General features: G+C 44.4%; 1 protein-coding gene across 1 annotated transcript; it reads left to right on the top strand.

Annotated features, from left to right (window-relative positions):
* The first annotated feature begins 1,570 nt into the window (after positions 1 to 1,570).
* On the top strand, positions 1,571 to 20,637 carry polq (polymerase (DNA directed), theta). Its single transcript, XM_079338360.1, has 35 exons — positions 1,571 to 1,884; positions 2,186 to 2,285; positions 2,365 to 2,780; positions 3,398 to 3,639; positions 3,955 to 4,131; positions 4,641 to 4,771; positions 4,858 to 5,014; positions 5,098 to 5,209; positions 5,457 to 5,658; positions 5,771 to 5,912; positions 6,075 to 6,215; positions 6,318 to 6,530; positions 6,639 to 6,781; positions 6,863 to 7,055; positions 7,956 to 8,098; positions 8,251 to 8,444; positions 8,546 to 8,670; positions 9,757 to 10,000; positions 11,448 to 12,879; positions 12,971 to 14,462; positions 14,972 to 15,103; positions 15,188 to 15,390; positions 15,469 to 15,676; positions 15,759 to 15,952; positions 16,355 to 16,483; positions 16,577 to 16,751; positions 17,188 to 17,311; positions 17,390 to 17,481; positions 17,580 to 17,662; positions 17,736 to 17,837; positions 17,908 to 18,019; positions 18,786 to 18,910; positions 18,993 to 19,128; positions 19,465 to 19,562; positions 20,296 to 20,637. The coding sequence occupies exons 1-35, from the start codon at positions 1,826 to 1,828 to the stop codon at positions 20,407 to 20,409; spliced, it is 8,085 nt and encodes a 2,694-aa protein (XP_079194486.1). The 5' UTR covers positions 1,571 to 1,825; the 3' UTR covers positions 20,410 to 20,637.
* Positions 20,638 to 21,685: the final 1,048 nt, after the last annotated feature.

The following is a 21,685-nucleotide window of genomic DNA, read 5'->3' as shown; positions in this document are numbered from 1 at the left end:
TTTTTTTTTAATAACTGACAAGTCAGCATACTGTTATACTAAATCTGTCAATCTTTTATTGATGTGAGCTATATTATCTGTACTCCAACTGTACTGTAGAATATAATATAGATATACTGTTATCATACTATTGTTATCATATTATATTTAAATGTATTTTTATTTATATTCTATATACTGCACTGCAGTATATAACTGAATATTGTATTTATTTCACTATATTATATTATACTTTATAACTGTCAGACTGCTGTTTACACTCGCTGCCTCTGAACACACATCTCTTTAAATCATCACTGGTCACTTTAACCCACCATTCACTGCACATCACTTCTTCATTGTCCTGTAGAGTTCAACCCATTAGTCTTCTGTATATATCTTCTACAACTATTTTTCAAATTGTATTTATGTTACTGTTTTATTCCGTCTTTGACTTTTTGATTTCTGTATTGCTGCTGCAACACCCAAATTTTCCCCTTGGGGATCAATAAAGTGATATCTTATCTTATCAAAAGTTACAAACTCTATTATTCGTAAATTCACGATTGCCATGTCACATATTGTTAAGAATTAGCCGAGAGATTGTCTTATGTACTTTAGCCATGAGCGTATATGATGCAGAACTGAATCAGTTCCCACAGTTTACAAATCAATGTGCTGATTTATTCCTAATCTGTGCCACAGATTTCTAAACCTGCATATCCATGTGCACTGACTTTCAAACTGTGGATTGGATTTACAAACATTCTTTAATTTTATTTGTTATATTTTTCTTAGTCTTTAGGGGCCTTGAACGTTTCAGTAAGATATAAACATCTCTTTTCTTTGTTTCTCTAAAAAGCATGACATTTTTAATCCCCCCTTATTTTGTTGGGAAAATATTGCAACAATATTATTTACGGAAAATAATATATGTTTAAGTTATAGACAAGAGCTTTGTTTGGCTGTGGGGCAAAACAGCCACTGTCTCTGGCAGAAGATGAATGTCTCCAGTGGTGATTCTCGGGGCCCTCCAACTTATTCACAATTCTGGAGCTTCGCTTTACTCCTTTCCCTCTTTTTTCCTGTTCATTTCTTTTCTCTTCTATAGATAGATAGTTTCCTCTTCATTTTTAGTGACTGACATCGTTGATAAACTTGTGTATTCACAGCAATAATGCATGCAATGTTTTGCAGGTAAAGAGAGGGAGTTCTTTCAGATGGTGGCCCCCGAAGGGTGGTTTTCGACTGTAGTTGAAAAAAAATTTCACATTTTGGGCTACTGCTTCAGTTTGCATGCATGACACCTCTGCTAAAGACACCACTGCGGATTATATTAAAGGAATTTTAAAAGCAAGTCATGTAAGATAAACTGACCCTCAATATCAATAAATAATTCATAAAGTCATATTCTCAATGAATTAATGAGAGTATGCAGGCCTATATTAATATATGTATTCATGAAGTTTTGAATGTTTTGTAGAGACTGGAAGAAGTGGCAAACGTCTATTTGTCTGTAAATTTGTTCTCCCTTTTTTTTTTCTCTCTCTCTCTCTTTCTTTGTATCACTTGTTTTGTTATCTCACAAATAAAATATTGGGAAAAAAAAAGAAGTCGCACAGATCACACAGCAAGAGGAACTGTTCACTCGTGGGATTTGTTTACGTCGGACTGTTTTTGTGAAGCACCGGGGCAGCGCTTCGGCGGACTTTTTGACTTGGAAAAAGAGAAATGTTTATAGTTTGTATTCATAACAACATGCACTCTTTCTGCGCTTGTTGCTCGTCATTAGAGTCTTGTTTGTAAACCGGTGTCATGCTAAGTCATATCCTGACAGCTGTGCAGAATGAGCACCGCGAAGAAGAAAAGCTACATGGGACAGCATCAGGTGAAGAAGAAAAAAAGGTGAGGTTCAACCACAGTTTGATTTCATATTAAATGTGGGTAAAGCCTAGGATCCTTATTTCCATGTTCAACTTGTTGCCTAGCAACATCTGCCATTTATTGTCTCACTCCTTTAGTGTTCCTTTTTATTTTAAAAATAAATAATAAATTATATATATAGTATACGCATATACATTATAATAATATATCTATTATACATAAAATATATTCATAAAAATTAAAAATAAATGTATAGTTTAGTTTTCATTTCTCTGTGTATGTATTTACGTTGGTCTCTGACCTTTTATCTTTCTAACCACAGCTTCCAAAATCCTGATGAGCCACCAGATGAATGCAGGCTGTTGCATAAAACTAGACATCTGTGTGACAAATCCAACGGATCAGAGAAAATGGGCCTCATGGTGAGTGTGACAGCGGTGAGTTTTTTATTCAGGCTTTGGATTCTCTTTTCTCAGATGACACGTTTTACTTTCACTGTAGGGTGGAGGAGCCATGTTTCCACTGGGAGAATCCACATTAGCTCTTGATGAAGAGATGCTGCAGGTGTTGGATGCTGCAGACCTGCCGAAGCCTGCCGCTAAGCATGCATGTCCATCGGCAGCAGCCAGCAGAGATGAAAAGGGAGAGCCATCAGCAGCAGCATCATCATCATCTGTCTTCGCCCTGCCACGACCTCTTGCACCAGTTTCAGATGACTTAATTGCAAGTGACCGAGCACCTCAGCCCATGGGACCCCACAGAGCCCTCAGCACCCAGGAGGTAGTCTGTGGGCGCGGCGGTGATGGGAAGAGACCAGGATGGAGAGATGACTGTAAAGACCTTGCTCAGAGGCTTCTCTTCAGTGAGGACTCTCACCAAGACATGAAAAATGATCAGCAAGAAGGCCATTCATCCAAGTGAGTCTTAACGTCCACAATCATGCTATTTATTACTTTAACTGCTGAAATTATTATGATTTTTTTGATCCATCTCTTTTTCTGCACCACCCTCTATCCCTGGATCTCCAACCTGATGGCAGAAAAGAAAAGAGTGGATAGAGTGGGTGAAGGGGGTCCTGGGCTGTGGTGGGAGGCGGGAGAGGTTTTGGGTAGGTTGGACTATGAAAGCATGGTGAGGAAACAGGGTTTGCAGTAGAGGAGGATGTGTTGGATGATGCTAGAACTCTAAGTTTTCATATGACCGAAAGTCTTTGCTGGTCGCGTTTATGAGTGTTGTTGATTACCAAGCTGCACACAATGGGACAGAAAATATTATATCTCATGATTAAATATTCTCTCTCTGCAGGTGATGAGTTTGGTTCAGGTGTCTGCCTATTAAAAGGATGTTTTTTTTGCTCATGGGGGCTAATGTTGACTCACTGTTAAAAATGTTCCAAAGAGTACGGCTTCGAATTGCTCTCTTTGTAAAGTGTCTTTAATAACATTTGTTATGAACTAGCTCTATACACGAGGATTATTGATTGAGTTTTCTTCTGTTGATTGTATTCCTCTACTTACTTTTTAACTATCAACAGGCAGATGGTTACATCCAGAAGAAAAAGCTCTCCTCGTAGTGACAGCGCACGTGGAGCGAACATGAACGCTGATCCACCTCTGGATGTGTCCAGGGACTACATCTTATTCAGCCCCACCCGCCTCGCAGCAGCCACGAAGAAGGCCAGACTCCAGCAGTCCTTGCAGAATCAGTCGGCCTCCGTGCTCACAGTCCCCAACGGTTTAGACCTCAGCGCTCTGACTGACACCTTACCTCAGCCAGGTGGGCTCCTTTTAACACAGGGAACCTACGAGACATGAGAGCGTTACAGTTCAAAGTGCTCTACATGATGCTGAAGTTGTTAAAGTCAAAGAAAAAGTTTGCAATAAGTGCAAGATATGAGATACCATATTATCAAATATTATATTACAATAATTACGTTCTGTGAAGGCCAGCTTGATCGTCCAGATTTGCTCTTTGCTGAATGTTAGTCCAGATTCTGTAAAGAATGAAATACATGAGTGACTCTGGATTGTGTATCTGATGTTTGAAAATACTCCTCCTACTCATGTCTGGTTTCTCTCCGCTCGACTTTAGGTATAGCCTTACATGCTCCTGCGGGACAAGCTGAGAAGCTGCTGCTGTCCAGCTGGGGTTTACCCAAACCTGTCCTGGAGCGCTACCACAAACACGGAGTGACTCGCATGTTCGAGTGGCAGGCTCAGTGCCTCTCTGTGGGACAGGTGCTGCAGGGAGGGAACCTGGTGTACTCTGGTACGAGACTCTACAGTAGTACAGTAGAATCTTCATGATAGAAGATGCAACTTTGATAGGATTCCAGTAAAACTCAAAGAATGTAGACTCCTGTTTGACCTGGGGCTCCTTTTCCGCATGTCATTCCCAACTCTCTCTCTCTCTCTCTCTCTCTCTCTCTCTCTCTCTCTCTCTCTCTCTCTCCTCTCTCTCTCTCTCTCTCTCTCTCTCTCTCTCTCTCTCTCTCTCTCTCTCTCTCTCTCTCTCTCTCTCTCTCTCTCTCTCTCTCTCTCTCTCTCTCTCTCTCTCTCTCTCTCTCTCTCTCTCTCTCTCTCTCTCTCTCTCTCTCTCTCTCTCTCTCTCTCTCTCTCTCTCTCTTTTGACTCAGCAACCAATACTGGATACAAGAGATTGCATCATTTTAAAAAGTTGGGTATTGAAAAGTGTTGATGCAACTAACATTTAACAACCTCACTCTACAAAGTCATTTACAGAGTTAGTCACTTTTTTCCCCTCGTCTTTGTGTTCAGCCCCCACGAGTGCTGGAAAAACTCTGGTGTCAGAGTTGCTGATGCTGAAGCGTGTGCTGGAGACGAAAAGAAAAGCTCTCTTTATTCTGCCCTTTGTCTCCGTGGCCAAAGAGAAGATGCACTACCTTCAGGTGACAAAACGAGGAAAGTGGACATAAAGAAACCCAGTGTTGATGTTATCTGTCTGATAACAGCTTTGAACCTCTGGGTTTTGTAGAGTGTATTCGAGGAGGCGGGAGTTCGAGTGGAGGGATACATGGGCAGCACCTCGGCTGCAGGAGGCTTCACCGCTCTGGATGTGGCTGTTTGCACCATCGAAAAGGCCAATTCTCTCATTAACAGACTCATTGAAGAGGACAGGCTGGGTCTACTTGGTAAATATTAGCACGTTATATTGATTTTAAATGATAGGCTGAAGGTTTTTTTTTTTTAAAGAATGTAATGTGTGTTTCACTAGGTATGGTGGTGGTGGATGAGTTACATATGGTCGGAGATTCTGGGAGAGGATACCTACTGGAACTGCTTCTCACCAAAATCCGCTTTATTGCACAGAAGCAGAACACAAGCGGGTTCGTGTCCATATATCAATAAATATATACATTAATATATGAATACACTGAAGCATCACATCACAACAAAAGGTGGAGATGCTGTGTCAGACAACATATTTAATTGATCGCATAAATGATGAGAGACAGACAGGCAAACAGAGAGGAAGCCGTGCAAAAAGCCACTTAAATATCAACACAGAGCTCGTTGTTATGTGATGACTGTTGGAGCCTCTGCCACATGTCTGCATCTGTTCTCTCTCTGCAGGTCCCTTTCTGACGGCGTGCAGATCGTAGGTATGAGCGCCACCTTGCCCAACCTGTCCCTCCTGGCGAGCTGGTTAGGAGCAGAGCTCTACCAGACAGATTACAGACCCGTCCCCCTGCAGGAGCACCTCAAGGTGGGCTGCAACATCTACGACAAGAGCCTGTCTGTGGTGCGGCAGTTCACGCCTGTGCTCCGCGTTAAGGTAGTGGAATCTCGTTCCGATGCAAAGTTTGCACCATGATGGCGCCATGATGGCGCCTTGTCTCATGAGACTGTCGATGTGCTGTTTGTTGACATACTTCATAACCATTCAGGGGGATGATGACCACATAGTGAGCCTGTGCTATGAGACGGTGAGAGAGAGACGCTCCGTGCTGCTGTTCTGCCCTTCGAAGAACTGGTGCGAGAAACTGGTGGACAGCATTGCCAGAGAGTTCTACAACCTCAGACATCCGGGTACTTGAGATATCCCTGCATCATCATTTAGCCTTCGTGCATGCTGCCTTTGATAGTGAGAAGAAGTCAAACCAGCATTTCATTGTTTTATTTAGCATTGTCCAGGACTGGAGATGAGAATTGTGGCTAAAATGTATTCATACTCTGGTCTCATGTTTCCAGATCTGCAGGGTGAAGCGGAGCCTGTAAGTCTGGATCAGAGGGGACTGGTGGATGTTATCGCCCAGCTGAGACGAACTCCAGCTGGTTTAGATCCCATCCTCCAGCGAACAGTGCCATGGGGGGTGGCCTTCCACCATGCAGGTGAACCCACTCACACGACTTATTTAAAACAAAAAAAACAAAAAACTCCAGGAAGCAGCGGTGTCGTCCGTTCGTAAAACGAGATTCATCTCGTTTCTGCAGGTTTGACGTTTGATGAGCGGGATGTGCTGGAGGGAGCTTTTCGACAGGGCATGCTCAGAGTCCTGGCTGCCACGTCCACCCTCTCCTCAGGGGTCAACCTCCCGGCCCGAAGGGTCATCATTCGAACCCCCACCTTCAACGGACACCTGCTGGACCCTCTCACATACAAACAGATGGCAGGACGGGCTGGGAGGAAGGGAGTAGACACCATAGGTACGGAGGGAGTTTGGGCACAAAAGTGAAAAAGCAACAACTTGATCAGAAGTTCATCAAAGAACAAAACGTTTCCTTTTATCTCACAGCATATTCTACTTCCTCCAGGTGAGAGTTTGTTGGTGTGTAAGGAGGCGGAGCGGCAGAAAGGCGTTAGTCTCCTCACAGGTTCCCTCAAGCCGATCAGCAGCTGCTTGGTGAGAAGGGAGGGAGAAGGAGTCACCACCAGCATGCTGAGAGCCATCCTCGAAGTAAGCCTGAAAACTCAATGACCCAAGCACACTTCAGAAAGGGACGTAAAATCAACATAATGAATAACCACTTGGCTGCAGATTATCGTCGGAGGCGTGGCCAGCACGCCACAGGACGTGACGCTGTACGCTTCCTGCTCTCTACTGGCTGCCAGCATGAAAAGTGAAGAGAGAGAGAACGAATCAAACGAAGGGACGAGTAAAGGAGCGATCGAGGCCTGCGTGGAATGGCTGATGGAGAACGAATTCATCAGTATCCAGAGAGACGGTCAAGGTACGGCCAAGTGTTCGATTTCATCTTTTACATTTGAATGAACAAGTCTTTTACAAGAAATTAAATCGTTGATGGAAAAATGTTCTTCATTTAGAATGAGTAAATTAGAGGAAAGAGCAGGCAGTTTCCTTACAGTTCTAAACAAATTTGCCACCTTAGCTCTGACAAATCCATCTAATGTCACTGACACTGTCTGATTGCTCTTTAATGTTTGTTCTGATTTTATTTTTGATTTATTTCTTGATGTGATATGGTTTGGTTTGGTTGTGTAGAAATGGTTGCGATAATGGTCTTCGTCTCCAAGTCTCCCTCCAGGTGGATCGTGAGATCGTAACAGTAATGTGGTTTTTGTACCAGACAGTCGTGGTAAAGAACGGCAAAGCTTTCGATTTACCAGTTGATGTATGTACCCAACCCCACCATCAGTATGGTTATGAGCTTTGGGTAAGAGTGAGAGCAGGGGTGCATGCAGCTGAGATGAGCGTCCTCCAAAGGGTGGCTGGATTTCAGAGGTGCCCAGACACATGGAGCTCAGAGTAGACCTGCTCCTCCTTCTAATCAAAAGGAGCCGGCTGAGGAGATTCGGGCATTTTATTCCTCCTGGAAGTTTCCCTTTGGAGGTTTTCTGACCAACTCAACTGGGAGTAAACCCAGAGTAGACCCAGAGCGTGTGGAGGGATTGAATATCCCATCTGGCTGTGAGGTTTATAAAAGGTTTCAAGGGGGAGGGATGTCTGGGTCTACTTGCTTAGCCTGTTGTAACACTGACCTGACCTCGGATAAGATGAACACAGGATGTATGACTGGATGGTTGAGAAAATGAATTGCCTCTCTGGATTATGGAAGGTTATTTAAATCTGGGCTAATGTGAATACTTTTTTTGTGTCTTTAAATATCTAGACGAGCGCTACTGTCCAACCCAGCTGGGAGCGGCCACTCTTTCCTCGTCCCTCTCCCCTCCTGAGGCTCTGGGAATATTTGCAGATCTCCAGCGAGCCATGAAGGGCTTTGTTTTGGAAAACGACTTGCACATACTGTATCTGGTACTTTATCTTTTTTCCTAATCATTCCTGAACCCTCAAACAATACACTCATGATGCAAAACTTAATTCAAGTTTTTTTCTTTTAAACTGAAATTCCAAACCGTGCCCCCCAAAGATTGTTATCAAAAACAATGTGCACAAATGCCTCTCAGATAACGCCGCTGTACGCAGAGTGGACCACCATCGACTGGTATCAGTTCTTCTGTCTGTGGGAACAGCTGTCGTCATCCATGAAGAGGGTGGCAGAGCTGGTGGGTGTCCAGGAAGGCTTCCTCGCCCGATCAGTCAGCGGCAAACTTGTAGCCAAGACAGAGAAGCAGCGTAGACAGATGGCTATCCATAAAAGGTAATGAACATGTTTTTACATGCCGAGTGTATTTATTCTGTACCAACTGCTTCTGACATCTTCTGCTGCTTCAAACCGAGCTCCTTGTTGTCTCCTCCCAGGTTCTTCACCACGCTTGTGCTGCAGGATCTGGTGAACGAGCTGCCTCTGCCAACAGTGGCGTCCAAATACAACTGCAATCGTGGTCAGTTACAGTCTCTCCAGCAGTCGGCCTCGACATATGCAGGTACGTTTCATGTTACACTGCAGAATGAACGAGCAGCCACAACATTATGACCACCTGTGCAGTCTAATGCGAGCCACTACAGCAGTTCTACTCAGGCTGATCTATGGGCCAAAAATCATATCTTGATATTTTTGAACTGAATGATATATATCTTAAAGACACTTTTGTGGGCTGCGCAGGCCAAAGGATGTATTGCACCCTTATTTTACACTTCTGCACCCTCAATTCAATGGACGCAATAACAACTGCAATCAAGGCTATCAAACGACAACAGGGACTCAGATCAGATGTACGCCATCCATGATCTGATGGTCATGACAGGTGCACGTGACCTGTCTCTTAACCGGGCATAATATGTATATCCATAGCCTGCAGCTGCACACTGTCACATGCTCTGAACATGTAAAAAATAACAAACAATAAAAACCAACCTTTTATTGAGAAATGTAAATAAAAATAAAATTCCTTTCCTGCACAACAAAATACACAAAGCTGCTGCCTGTAATGGACACTCTTGAAAAATAAATTTTTGATCTCAATGAGTTTATTTCCTGGTTGAATTAGAAAAACAATAATAATTGAAGATGTAGTGGGTGGTTGTGTACTGCAGTGCATTATATTGAAAATACATGAGGGGTGCAAAGTTTTAGGGAACCACACACACCATAGAGTTCTACAGAAGACAATACAAAGGGAGGATAGGTCAAGCAACTTGATTCAAGAAGCAGAAGCACTCTAGACTGATGGATAAACAGCCTGGTCTCCATTAGCTGGTGTTTCATCATGTGCATGTTTCTTTAGGAGCCACGGATCAATCCGTCTAGAGTGCAAACGTTTCCTGCATCAAGTTACTTGAGAGGTTTTCTGAGGTGTGTGTGTGTGTGTGTGTGTGTGTGTGTGTGTGTGTGTGTGTGTGTGTGTGTGTGTGTGTGTGTGTGTGTGTGTGTGTGTGTGTGTGTGTGTGTGTGTGTGTGTGTGTGTGTGTGTGTGTGTGTGTGTGTGTGTGTGTGTGTGTGTGTGTGTGTGTGTGTGTGTGTGTGTGTGTGTGTGTGTGTGTGTGTGTGTGTCTCTCTCCTGTCTCCTCAGGTATGGTCACTGTGTTCTGCAAGCGCCTTGGCTGGCACAACATGGAGCTTCTGTTGTCTCAGTACCAGACCAGGTTGAGTTTCGGGGTCCAGAGGGAGCTGGTGGACCTCGTCAGAGTTTCCCTGTTGAATGCAACACGAGCCAGAACGTTGTACGCTCAAGGCCTCTGCACGGTCGCTGAACTCGCCAGAGCTTCTGTCGCTGATGTGGAGAAAGCCTTGAGGAACGCTGTGCCGTTTAAGAGGTGTGTCTGTGTTTGCTTGTGTGAACGTTCCTTTACAATATGGAGGCATATCAGTTCAGGTAAATAAGGATGTGAGGCCCCTAAGAGTGCAAAAGCAATTACAAGGACTAATGGCTCTATATGAGCATTGGTTTCATTCCCACTGTCAGCGGACTTATTTATTATCTTAAATGATTTAAAAAAATGTTTAAACAGATAACTTTTATCTTCCTTTATACGTCCCATATTCAGCCTTTTCTGGTTTTATTTGCTCATTAGTGTGCTCTCTAGTTGTCTTGTGCCTTTTAAGGCACATCTATATAAAAAAATAGAAAGTTCGCGGAAACGCAGCTTCTCTTACCTTCTCCTGTTAGCTGTAGCAATAGCTGCATGAAAAGCTCGGTCCCTCGCCGCCCTCGTTGAAAATGTGTGGTGTGACATCACAAGACAAAGACGTCACTGTTTCAAGCCCATTCGCTCGTTGTGCTAAGCTCAAGCTCCCCTCAGACTGTAGCATTCCCAGTATGGTGAAACGGGTGGGACAGATCCGAGAACAGCCCAATGCCTGCCAATTACGAGTGAGCAGATCAGCCGACCAATCAGATCGGACTTAGCACACGCTGGGGTTTTTTCTCTTCGTGGGGGATTCTGAGCGTTAGAAATGCAGGCAATACTTTAGTTTCAGGGGAGAAAAACGACTGAGTGGGTTTATATTTGTCACAGATTTACAAGGCGCCTTAATGCTGCACTGATCTCAGTCTTTCAAATCAATGCAGTTTCAAATGGATCCTGCTGCTCTTATGTTTACAACCCTCCCACAGAAGGAGCGTAATTAAAAGCACATCACATTTAAAATGTAAAATGGCTGCTCAATAAAAGAAAACCACAGCCTGTCGTATCACGTGAGCTCATCATTACCAGTCACAACCTCAAACTGGACTCTGTGGTGGTGTGTGTGTTGTGAAAGATGGACGTAGTCTCACTGACAACACCCACTGGTTTCTCAAATGGCGTTTTAAAGGCGAGCACTGGCGGTTTGCCGTATTGGAAATGATATCTTCACAGTTTTGATCGATAGATAGTCACAGAGTTTGAGCTGAGCGAACAGAATCGATATTTACTCGGCCTTTACTGAATCTTAAGTCTAGATCAGTCAAAAGCACCACTGAGGGACTATTTCTCCACGTCGAGAAGGAAAACGCCTCTTTCTAAAAGACCCAATAACTTCAATTCATTTGCTACCTGCGGCTGCAGCTTCACAGCGTTACAGTCAAAGTGAGTGACACGCCCCCTGCAGTGATATTTGTGATCTTGGTCTGGTCTCAGTCTCATCCTACCTCGGTCTACGTCTTGGTCTCGGTTAGTGTGGTCTTGACCACAACACTACTGTCCATGATGTAGATCACACTGCGTACATATCAAAGTCACTTTGTTGTGAGCTGATGCTTTCACCACCTGTCTCCCTCAGCTCGAAGCGGGCGGTGGATGAGAGCGAGATGGAGGCAGCTGAGAGACGGAGCCTCCGCTGCGTCTGGGTCGCCGGGGGTCGCGCCCTGACGGAGCAGGAAGCAGCCGTTGAGATCGTGTCCGAGGCAAGGCTCCTCCTTCAGGAAGACCTGGCACAGCTGGGGATTCAATGGGACCCAGCGTCTCTTCCTCCTGAGGCTCCCGCTTCGAACAGCCAACATGACAGAGACAGTAGGAACTCTGAATCATCGTCCACGTCCAATATCAGCCCTCACGAAGAACGGGCGGACGGCAAAGATCATCAGGAAGAACACAAGGCCAACAAAAGTGACAGTAGAGAAGTAACAGAAGAAGAAAATCTTGAGAAAAGGACGCCTGAAAGGAATGTACAAAAAGCTGAAAGAGAAGGCAAAGAAGAGGGAGGGACGGTGGGTAAAAGAAAGGGAGAGAGGAAAGAGCCAGAAATCCCACAAAAGGGCAAAGAAGTTCAAGTGGGAACAGAGAACGATGAGATAAATAAAGGAGCATTCATGGAAAAACAGTCTGAACCAACAGATCCAAAAAGAGAAACACGAAGGCTCACAGAGAGCAGAAAAAACAAGGCGGAAGAAAAGGAGACAAATAAAGAGAATCAGTCAGCTGGACCTGTTCCTGAAAGGAGCCTGACTCAGGAACTGGCTGAGATTTTATCCAGCCCTCTACCTCAAGCAGCACCAGCTCCTCAGACCTTCCCCTCCCCGATGCCCCCACCTCGATTCAGAGCTCCGGTAGCCCGCGTGGAAGACCAACGCGGTGTGACGTCAAACGGAGAGGGCGGCGCCGCGGTTTCTGACTCCCCCATGCAGCCAGGCAGACTGAAGCACTCGAGAGCTTTAAGCAAAGTCCTCCACTCCATTCAGTCAGACAGAAGACTACACGATCCTGTAGAGGCTGCGCAAACCTCTTGCTCAGTCATCCCCACAGTCCAGAATGTAGAGCTGGATATTCAAGGGCCTGTGAGTGTCTCCACACCGACCAATCCTGATATAGATTCTCCCATGTCCGTGTCCCCTGCTTCAGTTCCCTTATTCTCTCCTGAAGCCAAGCGCAGAAGGATAAACAGCAAAGAGGTGGACAAGTTCTCGTCTCCCGAGCTGTACGCAGACGAGGAGGGAGGCGTTAAAAAAGGAGAGGACAGCTTCGGGGAGAGCTTCGAATTGGACTCTCAGACAGAAAGGATCATAGTTCAGCAGATCAGCCAACACAGAGTCCGAGCTGGTAGCCAGGAAGTAGAGACAAATAAGAGACGAGGGGAGGGAACAGGAGGAGCAGCTGTGGGGGATAAAAGAGACACAAACGAGGACAGGTTAGAACCTCCTGCTATTGCATGTCCAAGATTCAATATATCTCTGACAGACAGCCAGATGGAGCTCGTCCTGAACACCAGCCAACAGGTGAGTCCTCTGTCGACGCTATGATTTAACATCTATCCTGTACCAGTAGGTTGCATTTGAGAAATCTAAAGCCATGATGTTGTTGTGACAGATCTCTCCTGGTCCAGCTGTTGAAGACAAAGACGAAGGTGCCGAGGAGAACGAGGCCCTCCGTGTTGATGACGGAGAGTCTGAGAGCGCAAACAGAAGCAACAGCTTCCTGTTCGACAGCCTGTACAGCAGCTCTCTGCTGGATGGTCTTAACCAATCCGATGAGGAGGAGGAGGAGGAGGAGGAGGAGGAGGAGAAATCAGCCAGGCAGGAGATAAGAGAGGAGTTCCCCGTTCCATCAACGCAGGAGCGAAGACGCAGCGAGCTTCTGGCCAATCAAGAGGCGGAAGAACAGGAGGCGATGCAGTGGGGCGAGTCCTCCTTCAACCTGTCCGAGTGGGGCGACTCGCTCCATGTGGGCGACCACTTCCTGGAGAGGCGGAGCTTGCTAAAGCAGACCGAGAGCGCTCAAAAAGAGCAAGAAGGGAGCCATGATAAAGCTGAGGAAGCGGACATGGACCATTCCCCGCCTGAAGGACAGGCGTCAGAATCCCAGCGTAAACCCAGTCACATACAGGCACAGTCTCAAAATGAGCAGGACAAGGATGGAGACAGAAATGATCGAGTCCTGAAACACAGAATTACACAAGATAATAACACAAGTGAAACAGTGAATGCAAACAGGAAGCAGGTCAAGGAGAAAACAAGTGTTAAGTGTTCAGATAGTGCACATATAAAACCGCCACATGTCCAAAACACGGCTGAAAGCACTCTTTACTGCAGCCCTGGTTTACAAGACATCTTTGACCGCTGGCCTAGTATGTCCGACCAGCCGTCGAACCACACGACGAGCGCTCACACAGCCACTCATGCAAACGTTAAAGCAGCTATAGAGGCAGATTTAGCTTGCGTGGACAGAACACTCGCACAACCAAACATGCAGGTCGAAGCCTCTGCTGCTGATCTTATTCCCCCGACTCCGGAGACGCCACCTGTCACACCCAGAGTCAAACTGACCACGTCGTCTGTCCAATCGCCGCTGATCACACAGCCACTAAAGCAGTCAACACCTTCAGCGCGTAAACCAGCGACCGCAAAATGTGCTAAATCGAACCAAGGACGCAGCGATCGCCCATCAGAGGCCGCTGCAGAATCCAAAAAGCCTAAATCCACATCTAACGACAGAGCTGGAAACGAGGAAAAGACTGCACCTGTTTCACATTTAAAGTCAAAGCCCCTTCCTCTCATCAACCAAAATGTCAGCCCTCCACCAGACGCAGCTTCTCCGTCCTCCCCGCAACCGAGGCTTCCCTCGGACGGAGAGTCACCCGTGACCGACGGAGGCTTCACTCTGCAGCTGTCCCAGGATGCTTCGCTCGGCTCCAGCAACCCGGGGACCTTCTCCATCATAGACGTGGCCAGTGACAGGCACCTCTTCCAGACTTTCATCACTGAGTGGAAAACGAAGGAGCGGTTCTCTCTGGCTTTGGCCTGTGAGAAGAGGGAGCAGAGAGAGCAGCCAGACGGGGGTATCGGAGGGAAACACAAGAGAGGTGAGGGCGTTAAAATGAACATAAAGGAAGTAAAAAAGCAACGAAATTTAAAATGTTTCCAGGCACTAATTATGTCCTGTCTTGCCTTAGTGTTTTTGATTCATTATCGAAAATACACCTACTGGACTGGATTTATTGGTTAGATTTACTTGCTTTTCTGACGTGTACATGACATTTAATAAGACTGATAACTAAACAAATTGAAGAGTTCAGTTTCATCAGTACATTGATGAAAAGGAACGCTGAGCACTTCAAAGCAGCAGCTCTGTGCACACATCGTACGGACGACCTGAGTTGACTGACAGCTGACGTTGAAAGCATTTCCAATATGGCAGCCGCCACAATCGGCTTTAAAAAAATTTTCATCCCAGAATCAAGTGTGTACTTTGTTGTAGTTTCAGGTTCTCACTCTTCCTCTTAACATTTCCCACAGACTCTAAAACAAACTCTTCTTTGTTGTACAAGCCCAGTGTCTTACCGTTTGCTCCACACACGTGTTTTCTGTGCAGCGTCAGCAGCTCACCAGAAGGTCGACGGGTTTCCATTAAGAGACAGTGATGGACTGGTGTTGATTGGACTGTCTGTCTGCTGGGGAGCAAGAGATGCATACTACATATCTCTGCAGCGGGAGCAGAACAGAGGTATATCACATGCACCTGTATGCACGCACCATAAGCCCCTCCCCCCTCCATTAAAGTGCCCTCATGTCATCTGTTACCCCTCAGGTTTGAGCGCCAGTCTAGCTCCACCTCCACTTGATGATGATTTGCCAGTTAGTGAGAGGGCGGAGAAGGTGAAGGCGTGTCTGAGCAGGTCAAAGGAAGGTCGGGGAGGAGGCGTGGTCATCACTTATGACATCATCCAGGTGTACAAGGTGCTGGTCCTAAGCTGTGGCATCAGTTTGGAGGGAAACTGTGAAGACCCCAAGGTAACAAAAAAAATAGTTTTGAAAAGACCTTTTGATAAAACGGCAGAAACGAATCAGTTATTCGGATGTGAAACGCAGGTTGCGTGCTGGATGGAGGACCCTGGCAGTGAGGAGAGGACTCTTCCCAACATGGTGACCGTCTACTGTCCTGAAGAGTTACCTCTGCTGGACGGGCTCGGGAATCCACATTCACACTGTCCTCGCGTGAGGGCCGCAACTAAGAGCGTGCTCGTCCACGCCGTCATGAACCATCTCACCGGCCTGCTGGAGAAGGACGGCATGCTGGGTACAGTATGAGAACTCAGAACGCACATATCTGCTCAGAGAAGGTGTTAAGTGGTTGCTGTGTTTGTGTTTGCGTGTGTCAGATGTGTTCAGGAGCGTCGAGATGCCCTCCCAGGTGTGTCTGGCCCTGTTGGAACTGAACGGCGTCGGCTTCAGTGTGGAGGAGTGTGAGAGACAAAAACATGTGATGCAGGCCAAACTCACAGCGCTGGAGGCTCAGGCTTATAACCTGGCTGGACACACATTCTCCCTCACCAGCATCGACCACATTGCACAGGTCGGACCCAGCTTCTTTAGAGCCCAGTTTGAAATAGCTTCAAGCTCCTTTTTTTCAACTGGTCATGAAACAGACTGATATAAATACAGATGAATCTTTATGAACAACAATAGCAAACGAGACTATCAGGGACAAGATTGATGATTTGTGTGAAGGTATTTTTAATGCCCGTATCCAAAGCGACGCGTTAGGTGTCAGACGAAGTCTTTAACTACATTTATCTACATTTTAAAAACATCCTATTTTAACTGATGTGTTTCCCGTTAAAAGAAAAAACATCACTCACACATGTACAAGACGAAGAGATGAGACCGCTTTGTCAACAGGGGGCACCAAAATCTCCACAATGAGACAAACAGTTCCTCAGAGGAGCTTTAAATTCTTCTAACTGCTGTGCTGTAGGTGTTGTTTTTAGAGCTCCATCTGCCTCCGAACGGCGACGTGAGTGGATCAAAAAGTAAGAAGACTCTGGGTTACACCAGGAGAGGGGCCGGCAGAGTACGACTTGGAAAGCAGTTCAGCACCACCAAGGTGAAACTACTTCACTGCTGCAAGTGGGAGAAAAAAAAGGGAACACATGTCAGATGTTTGATGTTTAAAGTTAAACTGAAATAATACCTGCAGGATGTTCTGGAGAAGCTCCGCCCACTGCACCCGTTACCAGGCGTGATTCTGGAGTGGAGGCGCATCACTAACGCCTTGACTAAAGTGGTGTTCCCGCTGCAGAGAGAGAAGAAACGCCACCCTGTACTGAACATGGACAGAATATACCCCATCGCCCAGACACACACAGCTACAGGTAGAACACACTGACACACACTTACAGCTCAATGTATACTATTACTATATTATACTACTTTATACTGTTATTATTACTATGAGTTATTACAGGTTTACAAATATTCCTATGAAATAGCAGAGTTAGATTAAGTTCAGATGTTAACTCTACTCCTTCGGACAAAGGAGAGAGACGTTTAAATATCTATTTTTTTGGCGTCATGCAGCTTTAATACAAGATTTCTTTTAAATGCGGAGACAAAGTTGTCAATGTTTTTTCCCATCACAAACTCACTTCCTGTTTGTCACAAGTCCAGTAAGGTGAAAAGGATTCATCTGTGTTCTTGAATCTGAGTTTTAAGTTTTCGAGACAGGACGAGTGGAAAGAAGAATTCATGTGTCCACTGTAGTGACTCTGATGTAACAGCACGCAGTGACTCGGCTCCTTCTGTTGTCAGGTAGAGTGAGCTTCACTGAGCCCAACATACAAAACGTCCCCAAAGACTTTGAGATCCAAATGGCCACAGTCGTGGGCGAGAGCCCGCCTTCACAGGAGAGCCGCCACACGAAGGCCAAACCAGGGTAGGTTGAGGGGAGGATGACGCTCACGAAGGGCTTCTGTTGTTCAAGAGTGAGGTTGCTCTGATTGTTTTGTTTCAGAGCGGAAAGATTCCCTGAGGCTGCAGCCGGCCGCGCAGAACAAGGCCCGGCCTTCTCTGTGAGCATGAGACATGCCTTCGTACCTTTTTCAGGTGAACATCACGAGAGAGCGGTTATAACCATTTCTGACCGTGACTCCGTGTCACGCCGCTCAACAAGCCGTGTCATTGTGCACTCTACCGATCTGCAGGTGGGATGATTTTGGCAGCAGATTATTCTCAGCTGGAGTTGCGAGTGTTGGCTCACCTCTCCAAGGACCAACGCCTCCTCCAGGTTTGTGGTGTAAATAAGAAAAAACACATCAGCAACGAGGAAGAGAGATGAGGAAGTATCCGTGCGTTCCCAGGTGCTGAATGGAGGAGCAGACGTGTTCCGCTGCATCGCTGCCGAGTGGAAAAGTGTCGACCCGGAGTCTGTGAACGACGACCTCAGACAGCAGGCGAAACAGGTACGAGAAGAAGAGTTCGTGCTTTATCGCTGCTCAGACCACCACCCGATTCATGTTTTGATCTTTTCAGATTTGCTACGGCATTATCTACGGGATGGGAGCGAAGTCTTTGGGGGAGCAGATGGGAGTGGAGGAGAATGATGCAGCCTGCTACATAGAGAGCTTTAAGGCCAGATATAAAGGTACACTACTTTAAATCAGTTCATTTACATTCATTTAAAGCTTTGATGTTGGCCTATGTGTCAATATTTTTAGAATAGAAGTTGGTGGCAGAGGTGGGTGTTTGTAAAGAAAACGTACTTATTATTAAATGTTGTCAGCGCCTTTAAATCCAGCTGACCGTGGTTTTTGTGGGGCCAAAAATATTACCAATATGGTGGCCATTTTTAAACATGATAAAAATAAATTTGGGGTGTAGCACAAAGCGAGATAAGGGGGAAAGCCAAGTTGATCCAGAAGTCAGAGGCTTTTTATTCCTTTATTTAGAGACAGGACAGTGGATAGTCAGGAATCAGAGAGAGAGAGAGGAATGACATGCAGGAAAGGAGCTACAGGAAGGACGTGAACCCGTGCAGCCCTCCTCCGTACATGAGACCTCTAAAGTCGGACTCACTCACTCACTGTTTTTAACAGGCTAGATCACCATGGTAACTGACTCTAAACTCGTAGCCGGGTACGAGGTTACAATTAGATTTACCGCGCTTCATGTGCTGCCAACAGTGCTGGAAGTATTATAAACCAGGAAGTCAAAAGGACTCAATGCATTATATAATTACAAGTGTTTTTTTTCTGCATTTTATGTAAAAAAAAAATAAAATAAAAAAAGTTGTATCAGAGCTTTGAATGTAAAGTTTAAACTCTGGTACATTAGTGCTGCTCCTGCCTGGTTGCTGGTAAACATGAATCATGACATGACACATTGAATGAACATTTTGTCCTGTGTTTCAGGGATCAATGCTTTTCTTCGAGACACTGTGAAGAAGTGTGTAAAGAACGGTTATGTTCAGACTCTGATGGGCCGCAGGAGATACTTACCAGGGATCACCAACACCAACACGCACATCAAAGCACATGTGAGTCAAGCTGTTTGTTTAACGCATCCTTTTCCCATTTGTTGCGTCCTTTATGACTCGTCTTCCTCCTCTCTCATCGCAGGCAGAGCGGCAGGCAGTGAACACAACGGTTCAGGGATCAGCAGCAGACATTGTTAAACTGGCCACAGTGAACATCCAGAAACGCCTGAGAAACACATATCCTGCAGCTCCACTCTCTCACCAGCACACACACTCAGGTGACTTTCTCCCACACTGTAGAAACGCCAAACCAGAACAGTACAACCCTGTCTATGTCTGTGAGTCTATGAATGTGTTTCTATTCTACTTCTAAGATCATAACTTGTGTGGGCAGGATTTTTTTTTTTTTTTTTTTTACTTTTTGGGACTTCAGGGACTCTGTATTCTTCTTCTTCCTGCACAGGTTATACAGTTTTCATGGTATAGATTGTTTTTTTTATTGTACAGGTTTAATTGTTACTATGTAAGAGTTTCTTCATTTGTTTTTTTTATGCTGCTACTGGATGCTTTGGATTTCCCTCGGAGTCAATAATCTATCTGTGTCCGTCATTCAGCTAACATCCTGCGGAGGTCTCGCCTCAGAGGAGCCTTCTTTGTGCTGCAGCTGCACGATGAGCTGATTTATGAAACCGCAGAGGAAGACCTTATACAGGTGTGTTGGGAAAACATCATTACAGCAAAGACTATGTACACAATCCTTTGTCTCTATATCGCCTCACAGTCACTTAGTAACTATATTTCTTCTTAATGAATGTGTTTGTGAGTTGAGAGACGAACCGCTGATTAAATATCCCATTGCATTTAAACCTTACACTACTTGTTAGATACGTTACAAAGAGTTAAGATACCAAATACCACCTTGAATTTCCCTCGGGATAAATAAAGTATCTATCTATCTATCTATCTACCATGTTTCTTCCCAAGAAAAAAAACTAAAGACCAAACGAGATTCTTGAAATCAAAGTTCATTTTTTTTCTGATTTTCAGTTGGATCAAGTTTGTCTGGCATGTGTTAATGATGTGTGATGTCTCTGGTCCTGGTTTTGAAGTAAATCATAAATAAGAAGATTCTTATGAACTTCTAAACTTTTTTATTATGAATCTTCCAAAGTCTTATCTTAAGAAGAATCTGGCTTCATGTAATTAAAGATGTTTATATTTTTCTATGTATTTGTTGCATTGACGTGTGCTTCTATTTCCTGTTGTACAGAGCAGCCCTCGTTGTATACAGTAGAAAAAACCTTGTGTGAAAGACTTCCTGTTTACAAGAGGCGTTTCCTCTCACAGTAACGCTGATGAGAGCTTTGTGTCGCCCTCTGCTCTTCTCAGACAACACAAACTTTAACGTGAGTGTGCCGACTTCTGTTTTCTTCCCTCTCCGTCAGGTCGCTCAGATCGTAAAGAGGGAGATGGAGACCGCAGTGAAACTGTACGTGAAGCTAAAGGCCAAAGTCAAGGTGGGCCCCAGCTGGGGAAACTTACAGGACATGGATATCTAATCTGAACGTGTCGACAATTGGTATCAGAATGAAATACCATGCAGTTTGATTGATATGTATATATGTATAATCTACTGTGTAAAATATATGAACGATGATGAAATGTAAAATAAACCTCGAGTCAGCGGCTGCACTATGAAATGAACATTAACTATTAAATGTATTTATTTTTCTCGAAGTGTCACATGTAACTTTAATGCAAATGAGAATATATATATATATATAGTATATATATGTATATATATATAGTATATATATGTATATATATATAGTATATATATGTATATATATATAGTATATATATGTATATATATATAGTATATATATGTATATATATATAGTATATATATGTATATATATATAGTATATATATGTATATATATATAGTATATATATGTGTATATATATAGTATATATATGTGTATATATATATATAGTATGTATATATATATATATAGTATATATATATATAGTATGTATATATATATATATATATAGTATGTATATATATATATAGTATATATATATATATATATATATATATATATAGTATTTAAAGGTTTCCTAAAGCGTCCTAACTTTTAATCAATTAAAGCTCTTATACGTTCTTCCGTGTTGAATCTCTGACTGAAATGAAACAAGGATTTCATCATTAACTGGGATCAGAGAGCAGCAAAATGCGTCACCATCGCCCCGACAAACAGCACTCTGAATGTGCTGGTTATTATTCAGATCCAGTGTTTACTGATTGAAACATCCAGGAAAGTTTAAAGTCAAGGCAGAGGCAGCATCCCAGAACACTGAAGCACGTGTTCAAACGTTGTTTTACTACGTCCAGCAGCAGACTGCGAACATAACTAAAGACAGTTTATAAAGACCGTCAACGCAGGTCGACTCTGAGGCCTGCTCCACATGTAGGTGGTTTTTTTTTTTTTATGTTAACAACCCCAAAAAGGAGTTTTCCAAAAGGTGCATTTTCAGTGACTGGAAATTCAGTTTGTGTACAAAAGGCCAAAACAGACAGAAAGACCCGCCTACGTGTGGACTAACCCTGAGAAGCTTGAACTTCAAGTTTTTGTGTCTTTCTACATTTTTTGCCGTTTTAAATATTATTGATCGAGGTCAGGGGATTTTAAAGTCCGGGAGAGTGAGCCTCCCCTGCAAGAACTAAAAATGTGCTTCTTTGTTTTCTCCCACACACAAAGCAGACGTTAACTGGGGAGGGGGAAGCTCCGATCCAAACGAAAACTTTTCTCCGAAGAAAGACACAAAGCAG

This window comes from Symphodus melops (assembly GCF_947650265.1).
Source record: "Symphodus melops genome assembly, chromosome: 2".
In the NCBI taxonomy this organism is placed as follows: domain Eukaryota; kingdom Metazoa; phylum Chordata; class Actinopteri; order Labriformes; family Labridae; genus Symphodus; species Symphodus melops.
Note: the sequence above shows the minus strand (reverse complement) of the source record. Positions and strands in the feature narration are given on the sequence as shown.

Coding starts and splice junctions, on each gene's coding strand:
- polq (XM_079338360.1), top strand. CDS start 1,826: ATGAGCACCGCGAAGAAGAAAAGCTACATGGGACAGCATCAGGTGAAG. Junction 6,531..6,638: donor GAAGGGAGTAGACACCATAG/GTACGGAGGGAG, acceptor TACTTCCTCCAG/GTGAGAGTTTGTTGGTGTGT. Junction 10,001..11,447: donor AACGCTGTGCCGTTTAAGAG/GTGTGTCTGTGT, acceptor TGTCTCCCTCAG/CTCGAAGCGGGCGGTGGATG.